Genomic DNA, 16,736 nt, shown 5'->3' with positions numbered 1-16,736 from the left:
TCCTGTGCGCTCCGAATGACCAATAAGCTTAGGCAGAAGGAACTTGGATCCGCCTCCAAGATAGCGTGCGCTCTCAGAGAACGTCGCGAGATCTCCGCTCTAGCGGAACTATTGGTTGAAAGGCGGAAATTGGTAGTTCGGCCCGCTGTAGTTTTTGGACCTCTGATTGGTCTTCTAGAGGAGAAGGCTGTGAATGACAACAGGTTCCCTGAATGTCTATTGGTGGGCCGTGCGAGACTGCGGGCCGCGCGGGCGACAGCGCGGGTGTTCGAATTGGCGCTTGGCGGCGTTGCCATGGGGATGCGGCCTGGCGGACGTCTGAGACTGGCGGGCTGACAGGACGCTCCCCGGTCGCCAGCCTTGCGGCTGTCTCCAGAAGGTGTCCTTTTTTTCCTGTCTTCAGACAGAGCTGACTGAGGGGGAGGTCGGAAGCCCCCACGGTGAGAAGGGCCGAGGGTGGGGATCGAACCTCTCCTCCGCGGGAGAGGGTGCGCCGGTGGTCCGCGGAGCGCGTGGGGAGACCGGCGTTTGTGAGGGCCTCTTCCTCTTCCAAACGTCCACACCCCTCCCTGCTTTCCATCCCCGCATCTCCGCGTTCTCTTAGCAGCGATCTTGCTTTTTCTTCTTTTCTTTTTCCTTTCTTTCTTTTTCTTTTTGCCAATCCGGAGGCTTGAACTCAGGGCGTGGGCGCTGTCTCTGAGCCTCTCGAGAAGTACTCAAGGCGAGCACTTTACCACTTGAGCCACAGCGCCACTTCCGGCTTTTTCGTAGTAGTTTATCAGAGATAAGAGTCTCACGGACTTTCCTGCCCAGGCTGGCTTTGAACCGCGATCCTCAGATCTCAGCGTCCGCCGCCCAGCTTTCAGCCACCGTCCTGAACACTACCTTTCTCGGGAAGTCTCTCTGAGTCCCAAAGTCCTTTTGCCGTTGAAATGTACTGGGACCCAGAGGTTCCATTCGCCTTTGGTTAGTTATTTATCTCGTAAACCCCGTCGCCTAGTATAATTTTGAAGTCTTTGAGGTTAAGACAGGCTTTTTCACATGGAATTTTCAGATATTTTGTTCAGTTGAATTTAATTCCTCACAAATGGATTGTATTCCCCCTTATGCTTTGCACCGTTAAATCTCTCAGAATGAGAGGGCACAAGGACCAAAAGTTTTAAGGTTGGCATTTCCATTCTTGAGGAAAGGGAAACTTGAATTGGTTGCTACAAGTCCCTGCATTGGGACTTTTAATCTTGGTCTGCTAATTCTTTTCAGTAGACTCCTTAAAACGTTTTTTCTTTTAGCCAGGCGCTGGTGGCTCAAGCCTGTAATCCTAGCTACTCAGGAGGCTGAGATCTGAGGATTGTGGTTCAAAGCCAGCCTGGACAAGGAAAGTCTATGAAACTCTCTATCTCCAATTAACCACCAGAAAAACCGGAAGTGGCGCTGTGGCTCAAGTGGTAGAGCGTTCTCCTTGAGCACAAAAGCTAAGGGACAGCACCCAAGCTGAGAGTTCAAGCCCCGTGACCGACCAAAAAAATTTTTTTTCTTTTTTCTTTTTGTGCCAGTACTGGGGTTTGAATTCATTCTTAAAGACTAATATTTTAGTTGATTCCTAAAAGTATTTTGTTGCTATAAGCAAAAGAGTTCATCTCCTTTTTGTTTCTTTTCTTTTTTGGGGGGGGTCCAGTCGTGGGGCCTGAACTCTGGGCCTGGGCGCTGTCCCTCAGCTCTTCAGCTCAAGGCTAGCGCTCTACCACTTGAGCCACAGTGCCACTTCCGGCTTTTTTTCTTTTTGCTTATGTGGTGCTGAGGAATCAAACCCAGGGCCTCAGGCATGCAAGGCAAGCGCTCTACCACTGAGCCATCTTCCCCGCGCCCTCCTTTTTGTTTCTTAGTCATCCATGGTTGTTGTCATATTTAATGGTTTAAAATATTTTTTCTTCCTTTGGACTCTATAGTGAAATTTTGTGATCTTTACATCAGTGCATGTAGCAGTCAGTGTTCTACCTCTTCCTCTGGTGTGCAGAATAGAATTGCTTTACCAAGACTGACTCATTATTAACTCATGGAAGTATACTCACAGTCCCAATACCGTTGATTCGTTCTTGTGTCAATTGACAGTTCATTGGTGCCTTTATTTTTAAAAGATTGAAAAAGTCAGGTAAAGCAGCTGTTGTGGTTTGGATGAGAAATGTCCCCCAATGCTCATGCTTTGAAGGCCAGATCCCTAGTCACCTTGCAAATTATTTACCCCTTTAAACCTCAGGTTTTCCATCTGGAAAAAGGGTTCTAATAGCATTCTTGTGGCTCTATTATCAATTTAGTTGTTAATTGGTATCAGATAGACATTACACTTAGCCTTCCAAAGGCCATGCAGATTTCTTTTTTGCAGCTGATAGTGCCACCTCCTTTTTTAAAATTTAATTTTTAATGTTATAATAAAGGTGATATACAGAGGGGTTACAGTTACATAAGTCAGATAAAGAGTGCATTTCTTTTTAGACAGTGTCACCCACCTCCCTTTTTTGTTTTATCTTGTTCGTTGTTTGGTCTGGACTTTGAACTCAGGGCCTCAAACTTGCTTGGCTTGCCTGCTTTGCTAGTGCTCTACCACTTTAGCCATACTTCCAGCACTCGTATTTTGTTTTGCTAACTTTGCCCGATTTAGCCTCAATTTCTAAGATCCTTCATCCCTCTACCATGTAACTGAGATTACAGGTGTATGTTACCATGCGTGGAAACTAGTTTTGATAGATAAGTAAGAATCAGGTACAGTAGTACACACTTATGGTTCCAGCTATTAAGGAGGCTGAGGCAGGAAGATCACTTGACCCCAGGAATCCATCCCAGCCTAGGGAACATAATAACATTCATTTCTTTAAAAAAATGAGTAAGATGGTTTTAAAAATTATCTATCTATTATCTCTCTCTCTCTCTCTCTCTCTCTCTCTTTCTCTCTCTCTCTCACTCTCTCTCTCTCTCTCTCTCTCTCTATCATCTATCTATCTGGTTTTGTGGTTTTGGGGATCAACCCAGGGCCTTGCTCATAATACTCAGGCTTTACCACAAAGCTGCATCCTCAGCCCTTTAACAGCTTTACTTCTTATATTTTGTGTGGCCACTGTATGCTTTCTGAGTCACTGTCTAAATGGATTTGATATTTATATCCCATTAAAGATTTTTCCATACCTATGAATAACAATAGGTACCAATGTTATTGATTATGTATCATACACTTAATTAGCACTCAGTTTACATAACCTCAATTAAACTTCATGAAAGCAATCATCTTTTCCTAGTTATCATCATTTTCTTCTGTTCAGTGCTTCCTGATCTCCTTGCCATTTTTTTTACCTATTCCCTGAAGTCCATCCCATCCCCCACAGAAACATCAGAGTGATTTTTTTTTTCTTCTTCTTTTTTTTTTTTTTGGTCATGGGCCTGAACTCTGGGCCTGGGTGCTGTCCCTCAGCAATTCAGCTCAAGGCTAGCACCATACCACTTGACTATAGCACCATATCTGGCTTTTTCTGCTTATGTGGTGCTAAGAAATCGAACCCAGGGGCTCATGCATGTAAGGCAAGCACTCTACCACTGAGCCACCTTCCCAGCCTGACAGAGTGATCTTTAAAGATACATGGTTTTCCTTGCTAAAAATCTTCCAATAATTTTTTTTCTTTGGGGGTGGGGGGTCCGGTTGTGGGGCCTGAACTCTGGGCCTGGGCGCTGTCCCTCAGCTCTTCAGCTCAAGGGTAGTGCTCTACCACTTGAGCCACAGCACCACTTCCGGATTTTTTTTTCTTTTTGCTTATGTGGTACTGAGGAATTGAACCCAGGGCCTCATGCATGCAAGACAAGTGCTCTACCACTGAGCCACCTTCCCAACTCCTCTTCCAATAATTTCTTACTTCACTTAAAAATAAAACTCAGTCACCTTTACATGGCCCAGTAAACCCTACCTAATCTGGCCTTCAACCTTTCTGTCCTCATGTTATATTAGTCTCCCTTTGACCTAATATACCCAAACTAGCTGATTGATTGCTTGATCAGGGTTTTCTCCCATTTCTGCCTTAGTGCTGATGCACTCCTTTGAAATGTTCTCCTAATCTTTACTTCTCATAGTATTTCAGGTTTCATTCAATATCTTCCTTCTGAATGAGACATTCTCTGATCATGCAAAGTAAAGTAGACTCCTCACAGTTATTATTTTTTCATTGCACTTATTACCATTAGAAATTATCCCATTTATGTGATCATTATTTCTTCTTGCTAAGTTAAAAAAACCCAATGGTCAAAACAGGGCCTGGTTTGTTAAGAAACAAAAACAAAACAAAAACTCGCAAAATGTTTCTTGAATGACTGGGTAAAAGTTTTTGTTGCAGCTGTGACCATAGCTGTGTCCATATAGCAATTTATTTGTGTAATGCAGCCTTGCTTCATTTTGTTGCCAGAAGCAGGAGTTATGTTGCTGGTATCCACCAGCAACATTGCCAAAATTCTCCTAAATAATCACATTATTCTGATACTAAAGTTTCTACCACCCATGATTATAAATCATATCAAATGTTTTTGTGGAATTTTAAATATAGGGTTACGTATATTTATTCATTAAACAATTATTGAATGTTTATTATTTCCAAGTACTGCTCTAGATACTGGGGATAAAATTAATAAGATACATTCCTTGACCACAAGGAGACCACATTCTACTGAGGGATACAAACATTCGTAGGTAATTATTTCATAATGTAACTAATGGTAGAGATATTCAAAGTGTATGGTGTAAATATAGAGGGGTATGTAATCACATTTAAGGAGTTTGAAAAGACATTAGAGGCAAGGAGAGCTGTTGGGGGCTGGGAAGGTGGCTCAGTAATAGAGTGCTTGCTTTGCATGCATGAGGCCCTGGGTTCGATTCCTCAGCACCACATAAGCAAAAAGAAAAAAAGCCAGAAGTGGAGCTGTGGCTCAAGTGGTAGAGCGCTAGCCTTGAGCTGAAGAGCTGAGGGACAGCGCCCGGCCCAGAGTTCAGGCCCCATGACCGGACCCCCCCCCCCCAAAAAAAAAAAAAGAGCCGTTGGTGTTGAATCAATTTAGGCAATGTTGCTAGGAATAATGATAAAAGGGAAATTTGACAAATGTTTAAGAGATTAAATTCCTTGATGTTTATTAGATTTAGGTTTAGAAAATAGAAGAGCAGATTTCTTTCAGGAGATAATAAGTTCTGTTATTGACGATAGTTCAGATGTTAAATCATGGTGACTGTGTGCTTGTGTGAATCCTGGAGCTTGACTTCAGGGCCTGGGTCCTGTCCCTCAGCTTTTGGGCTCAAGGCTAGTGCTGTATCACTTGATCACTTGTATCACAACTCTATTTCTGGCTTTTTGGTGGCTAAGTGGATATAAATGTTTCATTGACTTTTCTGACCACACTAGCTTTGAACCTCAAGCTTACAAATCAGCCTCCTGAGTAGCTAGAATTACAGACAGGAGCCACCAGTTCCCAACTTCATGATGACATTTTAATTCTAACCCTTGTTATCTCACATGCCTGTGAGATTGTCTATTTTACTGTGAGTCTTTGAAGTTATTCACCTATTTATGTTGCAATTTATTAGCTAAAATTAGTGACATAGACTTAGGTAGTCAATATAAGGATATTGATTCACTTTCTAAATCAGGTAGTTTTGAATAAGTTTATGCCTTAGTTCATTTGTTAAAAGAAGATTATACTATCTATCATAAAATAATTAAATGGTAAGATTAATTGGGAGTACTGTTACTTATATATTAATAATTTAGGCCAAGCACCAGTGACTCACACTTACACTCCTATCTACTCAGGAGGCTGAGATCCAGAGGACTATGGTTTGAAGCTAGCCCAGACAGAAGAGTTTTCAAGACTCCACCTCCAGAATAACCAGCAAAAAGCAGGGCTGGAAGCATAGCTCAGGTGGTAAAGTATCAGCTGAGCAAGCAAGCCAAGGAGCTCAAGTCTCTTGAGTTCCAACCAATACTGGCAAAAATAACAGTGGTTAGAATTACATTTTTTAAATTATTTACTGTTTTCTCAATGTTTTCCCTTTTGGAAATAATTCTTGGTGGCAACTTGTTTCCAAGGGGGTACAACCCTGACTGAAAGAATTTATAAAGAATTTATTAAAATTTTATAATAATTATTTTTTCCAGATAGACACAAGATATAATTAGTTGAAAGTATTTTATGACTGCATAGTGGCAAACATCTGCAAGTGACAACTTCCTGAGGTTTGGATTAGACCAAGATTTTAAAAATAAACTACTGAAGTTAAACCTAACATTGGTTGCCACCTGTTTCTAGGAATTCTTTCAGAATTAAACTTGAACATTTAGAGAGTAGTAATATTTGCACTGTTTTAAGATAACTGGGTTCAACAATTTTGTGTGTGTATTTTTAGGTGATTGTGCCCAGGCTTTTCATAATAAACCTATTATGAGCCTCTTGAAAGGAATTGCAGTAATTGCAATAGTTAAGTATTAGCTACTTACCCACAAATGAATTTGAAACTATTATTTTCAGTTTCAAAGAGAAGCAATCTTTTCAAACTACTTTAAAAAAATATGTGAATAACACAGACTGATATCCCCCAATCTGCACCTTAAGAATTCCATTAAGAACCATATATTCTAATTCCTTTCAGCTGTTGTTTTAAACAGTTGTCTGTGGTCATCTGTCTTCAGTTGAGATCAGTAGTCTATAGATAGAATAACCCCTGAAGTTTTAAATAATACCATGTATAGAGAAAGTGTATTGAATTTTCAACTTTTAATCTGCCTCTGATATTACTGAATTTCTCGAGCTCCTTAGGAATCAAATGCCTAATGTGGGGTACAGAAACATTTTTATGAAAATTGATCGAGTATATTAGATTTATATTGTATCTGGGTTATTGTTGTTGTTTGGTTTGGGGAGGGTTATTTATCAGGGTTTCACTTTGTAACAAAGGCTGGTTTCAAACTCATCATGCTCCTGTTTCAGTCTCTCAGAGTACTGGGATTGCTGGAGTATTCCACCCTACACAGCTTATTGTGTCTGTTTCTGGTGGTTTAGTGCACCCAGTGGCTTTGGGGGTAGTCCCTTAAAAGTCATTTATGCCATTATGCCAGGCATTTGGGAAGCAGAAACAGGTTTAAACTTTACATTTTAATTTTAAATTAAAAAACTTTAAATTGTAGTCACTGTTCCCTTCTAATTTATCTAATACTCTTATGTTTTTATTTTCTGCTTGAAGAATCTAAAAATGTATTATGCATTTTTAAAATTATTATTATTATTTTGTCAGTTCTAGGGCTTGAACTCAGGGCCTGGGCACTGTCCCTGAAATCCTTTGTTCAAGGCTGGTTATGACTCTACCACTTGAGCCAAAGCACCACTTTGGGCTTTTTCTGTTTATGTGGTATGGAAGAATCTAACCCAAGGGCTTTATGCATGCTAAGCCATATTCCCAGCCTATTATTTTTTTTAGGTACCTGGAACTCAGTTCCAGGCTGGCTTTGAAACTCAGTTCCTGGGCTTTGAACCACAATCCTCAAGTCTCAAGCCTCCTGTATAGTTAGGATTATAGGTGTAAGCTACAGGCACTCAACTTAATTTTGTTTTTTATAACTATAGAGTTGAATGTTTTAGGGGAAGAGATTTGCACTTTTAGATGCATCTCAAATTTAATGGTAGATTTTTTTCTGAAGTGATGAAAATGTTCTAAGATTAGATTGTGGTAATTGATGGTTTCTCAACTCTGTGAATGTACTAAAAATTACAGAATTGTATGCTTTAGATGGGTGTTTTATAACATGAATTATATCTCAATGAAGTTGTTAAAAGTAATGATATATTAGAAGCCTATTTTCTTTATGATAATTTAAGTATTTGGGATGTTGTATGAATTAAACTAAAAAATTTTAATGCCTTAGAACTCGGGCTCTTTACTGTAAGTTTTGTGATTGTTAAAAATTTTATAGATCTTGGGGCTGGGAAGGTGGCTCAGTGGTAGAGTGCTTGCCTTGCATGCCTGAAGCCCTGGATTCAATTCCTCAGCACCACATAAGCAAAAAGAAAAAAAGCCGGAAGTGGCTCTGTGGCTCAAGTGGTAGAGCGCTAGTTTGAGCTGAAGAGCTGAGGGACAGAGTTCAGGCCCCACGACTGGACCCCCCCCCAAAAAAAATATATATATCTTGTAGTTAGGAGTTTATTCTTTTTTATTGTACTGGAAAAGTGATCTACTACTGGAGTGCTTTTTGTTTGTTTGTTTATTTTTGTTTTTTTCAGAGGTAGCCCCCCCTCCTCCGGCCCCAGCCATGCATGGTGGAGAAGCATGGCTGAAAAGGAAAGGGGGGGGGGCCCTACCTCTGGGCCAGGACTTATCTAGGCCAGGGACAGGAAGAGTATGGCCAGGTGGGGAAAGGTGTGGTCACATTGGATCTGGATGTGACCTCAGGATCTGGGACCCTCCTAAGGTCAGATGAGAGGCATGTGACCAGAAATGGCCCAGGTTGTAACCTAGGCAGGAGGGGAAGGTGACTGCTTCCAGGTCTGCCAGTTACCTAGGTAACAGATACTGGGTAGAAATTTAGCTAAGAGGAATGGAGGTGTCCCTGTTCAGACCTTACATTCCATCCTTTTGATAATTATGAAAAAGGGCAAAGAGGGTCTGGGAAGGTGGCTCAATGGTAGAGAGCTTGCCTTGCATGCCTGAAGTCCTGGGTTCGATTTCTCAGTACCACATAAGCAAAAAGCCAGAAGTGGCGCTGTGGCTCAAGTGGTAGAGTGCTAGCCTTGAGCTGAAGAGCTGAGGGACAGTGCCCAGGCCCAGAGTTCAGGCCCCATGACCGGACCCAAAAAAAAGGGGGTGGGGCGCGAAGATTCTCTCTGGCTACTTCCTGCTTGCAAGGGGCTTCGAGAGTAGGTGTAAAAGCCTGAGATGTGGTCCCCTCTGGGAGAAGGCAGCAGGCAGCCGCTATCACTTCGGCGTTGAGTCCTTAGATGAAGTCTGGAGGAGGCAAGTCTCTTGGATGATGTCTGGAGAAGTCTCATGAGGCATTGACAGACTGAAAAAAAATACTAGAGAGCAAATAAATGGCAAAAGGAAGAACTTGGGGCTGAAAAGGTTGATAGAAATGTCCCTCGATACTTCTGACATCTGGCAACTAGGCAGAGGAGAAGTCAGGTAACAAAGGCAAGAATGCAAATTCCTGTCCAGTTAATAGGTAGACAGGTATGGACATTAGATAGGCAGGCTTACTTCTATTGACCTCTTGGCCCTGGTTAATTTTGAAAGGGCATGTTGACTAAGCTGCCTGGCCATCTTGGGCCAGCTTAGCTGAGGCAATTCTTTGCCTTAGCCTCCTGAGTAGCTAGAACTAAAGCAGGTATCACTGTGTCCACCTTTATGTATGTGCCTGCCTGGGGCTTAAACTCAGAGCTTAGGAACTATCCCTGAGGTTTCTTTGGTTTTTGGTTTTTTTTGCTCAAGGCTTGCTCTGTATTACTTGAGCCACAGCTCCCTTTCCAGCTTTTTGGTGGTTAATTGAAGCTAAGAATCTCATGGACTTTCCTGTTTGGGATAGCTTCAAACCATGATTGTCAGGTCTCAATCTCCTGAATATCTAGGATTACAGATGTAAGCCACTGGTGCTGACTTCAATTCATTTTGATTTGCTTTGTTGCTTTTTTTTTTTTTTTTTTGGGTCCAGTCATGGGGCCTGAACTCTAGACCTGGCGTTGTCCCTCAGCTCTTCAGCTCAAGGCTAGTGCTCTTGAGCCACAGCACCACTTCTGGCTTTTTTCTTTTTGCTTATGTGGTGCTGAGGAATCGAACTCAGGGCCTTAGGCATGCAAGGCAAGCACTCCACCACTGAGCCAACTTCCCAGCCCTTGATTTGCTTTGTATATGATGAAAGATTTCAGTGTAGTTTTATTTTTCTACATATGAACACCCAATTTTTGAGCACCATTCAATGAAAAGGCTGCACTTTTCCCAGTGCACATTCTTAGCATCTTTATAGAAAATCATTTGACTGTAAATTCATAGATTTACTTCTAAGCTCTCTTGTTCTGTTCTGTTCTGTCAGTCGTATGAGTCTTTCATGCTAATTCTTTGCTATTTGGTTTCAATAGCTTTGCAATATATTTTGAAGTCAGGTTAATATAATGCTGTCTGTTTTGTTCTTTTTGATCAAGATGTTTTTAGCTACTTGTGGATTTTTTTTTGGGGGGGGGGGTTCCAGTCGTGGGGCCTGAACTCTGGGCCTGAGCGCTATCCCTCAACTCTTCAGCTCAAGGCTAGTGCTCTACCACTTGAGCCACAGCGCCACTTCCGGCTTTTTTCTTTTTGCTTATGTGGTACTGGGAATCAAACCCAGGGCCTCAGGCATGCAAGGCAAGCGCTCTACCACTGAGCCACCTTCCCAGCCCCATTGTGGATTTTTTTTTTTGTGACACCACATGAATTTTAGGGTTTTTTTCTAGTTTTGTAAAGAAAGTCATTGGTGTTTTGATTATAGTTATGCTATTGTATGTTCCATCTAACCAATTATTTTGCTTCTTAATACTTATTGTATCATTCTCCCTTTATGTGGAGGGCCCCATTTATATCCTTAGACTCATAATATGACAAAAGTGCTAGTAGTAAATTCTTAGCTCCAATGTGTAAGTGAGACACAAGAAATAAAATGGAGCCGGGCGCTGGTGGCTCACGCCTGTAATCCTAGCTACTCAGGAGGCTGAGATCTGAGGATCACGGTTCAAAGCCAGCCCGGGCAGGAGAGACCGTGAGACTCCTATCTCCAATAAAACCACCAGAAAACCGGAAGTGGCGCTGTAGCTCAAGTGGTAGAGCGCTCGCCTTGAGCTGAAGAGCTAAGGGACAACGCCCAGGCCCAGAGTTCAAGCCCCACGACCGACAAAAAAAAAAAAAAAAAAAAAGAAATAAAATGGAAATTACTTGATTCATCTTTCAAAATTTCAATCTTGAACATTCTCTCTTTCTCTTCAATATTGGGGTTTGAGCTTAGGGCCTAGTGCTTAGGCTATGCCCTCAGCAATGCTTCTGGTCTTTAAAAAAAAAATTATACTCTTGGGGATCAAATCTAGGACATTTCACTTGCTAAGTATGTAGTTCATTGCTGATACACATCCCCTCTGCCCAGGCATTTGTAATTTTCATATAAATCAGGGAAGTAAAACTATGAACAACAAAGTTCTTAGGTCTGTTTCCTCCAAAATCTGGTATTTGTTTTGTTTTATTGTTTTTCCATGGCTCTGGGATGTAGTTCAAGTACCTTTAGTTTTTTAAGTACCTAGAGTAATTCTAATATTTATTTCAGGAGGAGGGGCTAGACTTTTGTGAAAAGGAAAATTATACAAAGAAATATATTAAATTTTAAAGTAGAACAACATAGGCGAATTGTAGAACCTAGAAATGTGGTATGGCTGACAGGTTATTATAGGAGCATGTTAGGGGCTGCTTTAATCTATCTGAAAGTTAAAAAAAATTACAGCTATTGTGTGATATCCAAGCATTGTAAAATGATGTTAAGTTTTGTAGCTTCTGATTAAGGGCTGAAGTTGGGACCCTAATTGTCAGAGTTGAATTAACAATGTTTGATATGTCACTAAGGGAATGTATGTGGAACGTAGGGCTTCGTAAGCCTATGGAAAATGAGAAGACCGCATAGCACTTGCAGCTTGTTCCTGTGGGTTAGGATGAGCCAAATAGGGAATGCAGCTGCTTAGAAATAGCTTAAAACAAACCAAAACCTTGAAGGCTTATTCTCTTCTAGATTCTGTACTAGGTTGTAAAAGATGTAGATACAGAAATAAGAATAGCAGTAGTAATAACTACCAACATTTATAGAGCATTAGATATGTACCAAACATTATGCTGGTTTTATGACTATTTTGTAAAGAGTTTTGCAAGGATTTTCTCATTGAATCCTAACCCTAAGAACTACAGGGGACTCTATTGCATTCTTATTTTGCAGATGAGAAAAATCAGATTCAACAATGTTAAGTACTTGCCAAATGCCACACATTTACCACCTCCTTAGGATTGTATAGCAGTTAACAAATACAGTACCTAGATACAGTACCTGGTATGTATTATTTTGCTCAACAAATACCAGTTGCTATGGCTGTTATTGAAGCACAGAAAAATACCACTTATTCTCTGCTAAGCCCATTTCTTTCATAGTAGAAAAACATAAATAGTATTTATTCTGGGAAAGATGTATTCTAGGTAGAAGAAACAGTAGGAAAGGGATTGGTGGCCTGTTTAGTTACTACCTAAGTGGCAAGAAATAAAAAAAAAAAAAAGAAATTGAGAGCTGGTTACTAGTAGCTCATGCCTATAATCCTACCTACTCAGGAGGCTGAGATCTGAGGATCCTGGTTCAAAGCCAGCCCAGGCAGGAAAGTCTGTGATACTCTTATTTCCAACGAACCACCAGAAAACCAATGGTGCTCTGGCTCAAAGTGGTACAGTGCTAGCCATGAGCAAAAGAGCACAGGGACAGTGCCCAGCCCTGAGTCCAAGCCCCACGACTGACAAAAAGAAAAAACTTTTGAGAGATGAAAGAATACTTTATATTTGAGGAAAGCTATTAAGTTATTTTGAAAGGATGGCATACCTCATTTTAATAGGTAGAAGGAGCAGGGTACATTTGAAGCAAAAGTACTACTATTTTTTATTTTTATTTATTACTATTATTATTTATGTGCATGTGTTTATATGTGTATCTGTACTGAGGCTTGAAATCCCTTAGCTTTTTTGCTCGAGGCTGGCAGTCTACCACTTGAGTTACAGATCCACTTCTGGCTTTTTGGTGTTTAATTGGAGATAAGAATCTTTCGGAATTTTCTGCCCTGACTGTCTTCAAACTGTAATCCTCAGATCTCAGCCCTTTAGTAGCTAGGATTATAGATATAAGCTTCCAGTGTCTGGTGACTATTACTTGTTTTTAAGTGGTCAGCATTTAAAAGGCATTGGAGGCTGGGTGTGGTATAGCAGTTCATGCCTTTAATCTTAGCTACTGGAGACTCAGAGACCTGGAGGCTCTCAATTGAAGGCCAGCCCAGACAAAAACTGATAGCCAATTTCAATCAGTAGAATTCAGACATATGAGCCTGTCATCACAGCTTTGTAAGAGGCAAAAGTACAAGAATCATGGCTCGGGCTAGTCCTAGCATAAACACCAAACCCTACTCAGAAAATCAAAGCAAAAAGGTCTGGGGGTGTGGCTCAAATATTAGATTACCTTCCTAGCGAAACACAAGGCCTTGTGTTCAAATCTAGTGAATAGCGTAAGTATATTGTATTTCCTCCAAAGTTACTTACTCATAGCTCCTTGATTATCTTTATTTTCCTGCCTTCAACTCTGTTTCTCTTAAAAAATGAAAACAAATTTTTTTCAATAGGTAATTAAATTTTGAAAACTTTGAACAATAAAACTATTTTTAAGCCAGGCACCGGTGGCTCATGCTTGTAATCCTAGCTACTCAGAAGGATGAGGTCTGAGGATCACAGTTCAAAGCCAGCCCATCTGTGAAACTCTTATCTCTGATAAACCACCAGAAAACCAGAAGTGGCACTGTGGCTCAAGTGGTAGAGCCTCGCCTTGAGCTGAAGATCTGAGGAACAGCACCCAGACCCAGAGTTCAAGCCCCACACCACCAAAAAAAAAACTTACGTTTTAAAAAAGTTTTTTAAAAACATTCTTATGAACTTGAATTTGACTAATAGTGATAATAGAGAATTACCCCAGGGTTCTGACTTTAGTAATAGACCAATATTTTATGATATTACCACTTCATCTGTTGTTATTTAGTTAAATATCTTCAATTAAGTTGTTAAGCACTTTAATGTACAACCATTTAAAACTTTGACTATAGTATTAATTTCTGAGGTAAATTAATTGATTCAGATTCGGTATAGTAGATATGGATGACTACCTTCTAGAATGAAATGGAATACTGACTTAGTCCATTCTGAATTGATGTTTTTAATTCTGCTTAATTAACTTTTGCCAGTGTTTAGCAGCTCCCAATGTGATTTCCTCCAAGTGGTATTAGTTTCTAATCCTTTGTGGTCTGCTATTTTATTCTGCTTTCTATTCTGAAACAGTTCTTAACCTTTGTTCATTAATCATGGGAAACAGTTGTGCGACATGCCTTGACATTAAGTTGAACATCTAAAATTAGTCCTTCTACAATCAGTGGTTGAGAACAAAGCTTCAATAGTATATAGCATTTGTTAAGTAGACATTGCAAGGTTAGAAGGAACTCCCAAGAAATAAGTAAGTGTTTTATGTTATGTGTATGTCCATATACCTGTCTATATAATTAAGGAATCACTTCTTACTAAGAAGTAGATGCACAAATAACATGCTATTACAAGTTCTTTGTATGCTTTATAAAACATCTTTGCTTATCTGCTACGATGTTTAATAAAGTATTTAAGAAGAAAAAATATATTGAAAACTTTTCTGTATTTTTCCTCATGTTCTTTCATGTTTTAGTTCTTTAAAGGAATAATTATATATTGTACATGCTCTATTTTAAGGGAATTCTTTTTTTTTCTCTCTTCAGCATTTTATAAAAACTTATTCACAAAAATGGCATCCTGGTTGTATGAATGTCTTTGTGAAGCTGAACTTGGACAGTATTATCCTCATTTTACTGCCCTTGGTCTTCAGAAAATAGATGAATTAGCCAAAGTTACAATGAAAGACTACTCCAAATTGGGAGTCCATAACATGAATGACCGCAAACGTCTCTTCCAACTTGTCAAAATCATTAAGATTATGCAGGAGGAAGATAAAGCTGACAGTAGTCCAGAGCCTCCTCTTCAGACAAACAACCTGTGTATCAAGCCTCAGCAATTGAGACCTGGCCCTAGAAGACAGTTGCATTTTGATTCTCCTGATGACGACAAAGACAGAACTGCTAGCAGTGCAGTGAACAATTTATCAGATTTCTCTGCAAATGAGCCGAAGTCTGCTTACCTGAAAGTGCCAGAACACATGCCGCCACATGATTCCCATTCCCATTCAGAAACAAGAGCTCTCAATGCCATGGCTGCTGATTCTTATGTGCAGATAGAAACTAACACTTCTGTCTTTTCATCACATCACTTCTCTCCAGTACTAGGAAACTGTGATTTTCCCATTATTCAAAGAGTCTCTCATGTTTCAGGGTATAACTACGGAATTCCTCATTCTTGTATCAGGTAATTTTTTATACTTTCTTCACTGTTTGTTTGTTTGAGGGAAAAGTAGCTTTGGGCAGGGGCAGGCATATTTTTCACTATCTGAGAAAAGCAACTAACTTATTTACAGTAAATGATTATAATCTAAAAGTGATAGTAACAGCTTTAACAGCTGTTTGGATCAATAACAGAAATACCTGGATGAGGATAAATTAATGAAGAATTAGAACTTTCCGAATGGGAAAAAGATTATATTGTTTATGTACATCAAGCAGCCGCTACTAGGCAGAATCTGCTATTATTCCTATAGCCTACTTATATATTATTTTCTGTTATTTATTATAGCATTACATGCTATTGCTAGAATATTCATGAAAGTCATACATGATCTTCTACAATAGACCAAAAAAATAAATAAGTGATCTTCTTTTTTCTTTCTTTGTCTGTTGTGGGGCTTGAACACAAGGCCTGGTACTGTACCTGCACTCTTTTGCTCAAGGCTTTCAGTTTTCTAGTCGTTAATTGGAGATATGAGTCTCACAGACTTTCCTGTCCAGGCTAGCTTTGAATATTGATCCTCAGATCTCAGCCTCCTGAGTAGCTAGGATTACAGGCGTGAGCTACCAGCGTCCAGCAAAGCGTAGGATTTTCCTAAAGCTATCAGATACATTGAAACTCACCAGAAAACTTACAACTTATTTAAAAACAAAGAAGGTAGTTAAGCTGGGCACCCGTGGCTCCTAGTAAATAGCTTAACTATATTGTATTTCCTCCAAACTTACTTACTCATATGAATTCTATCCAACAACCTACCCCCTCCCCAAGCTCCCAAGTTGTCATTTTTGGGTTCCTTAATTTTTTTTGTTGTTGTTGTTGGTTATGGGCCTGAACACTGGGCCTGGGTGCTGTCCCTCAGCTCTTCAGCTCAAGGCTAGCGCCCTACCACTTGAGCCACTACGCCACTTCTGGCTTTTTCTGCTTATGTGGTATTGAGGTATTGAACCCAGAGCCTCATGCATGCAAGACAAGCGCTCTACCACTGAGCCACCTTCCCAGCCCACATTGATTTTTTTAAAAAGGAGAAAAAGTTAAGTTGGGGACAAGATCAATCATAAAATTATCTTTAATTTTTTTTTTTTACACAACTGGATATTGAACTCAGGGCCTCATGTTTACTAGGCTCATGCTCTACCACAATAGTCATATCTCTAGCCCCTTTTGCATTGCTTGTTTTCAAGGTAGAGTCTCACTTTATGTTGGGCAGGACTGGGCTGCATCATTCCTATTCGTGCTTCTCCTGTTAGAGTAGATGAAAAGTGTGTACTTTGTGGTTGAGGTAAACTCTCAAACTTCTTTTTGCTTTGGCTGGCCTCAAACTTCAACCCCTGATCTCCACCTCTCAAGTAGCTAGTATTACAGGCTTGAGCCACTGCACCTAGCTACAGGTATAAAATTGTCTTAGAACAGTGGCTTATGCCTGCAATCCCAGCTAATGAGATGACAGAGATCC

The 16,736-nt window shown here is 40.2% G+C and overlaps 1 protein-coding gene across 1 annotated transcript in view; it reads left to right on the top strand.

Annotated features, from left to right (window-relative positions):
• The first annotated feature begins 334 nt into the window (after nt 1-334).
• Nucleotides 335-16,736, top strand: part of Kif24 (kinesin family member 24) — a 50,941-nt gene continuing 34,539 nt past the window's right edge. Inside the window, exons 1-2 of the mRNA XM_070008947.1 lie at nt 335-440; nt 14,608-15,247. Of these exons, the coding sequence (XP_069865048.1) occupies nt 14,634-15,247 (614 nt within the window). The 5' untranslated portion in view covers nt 335-440; nt 14,608-14,633. The remainder of the gene's footprint in view (nt 441-14,607; nt 15,248-16,736) is intronic.

The sequence above is a fragment of the Dipodomys merriami genome, unplaced genomic scaffold (assembly GCF_024711535.1).
Source record: "Dipodomys merriami isolate MVZ:Mamm:240054 unplaced genomic scaffold, mDipMer1.0.p SCAF_11, whole genome shotgun sequence".
Lineage (NCBI taxonomy): Eukaryota > Metazoa > Chordata > Mammalia > Rodentia > Heteromyidae > Dipodomys > Dipodomys merriami.
This window is presented reverse-complemented; position numbering and strand designations above follow the sequence as displayed.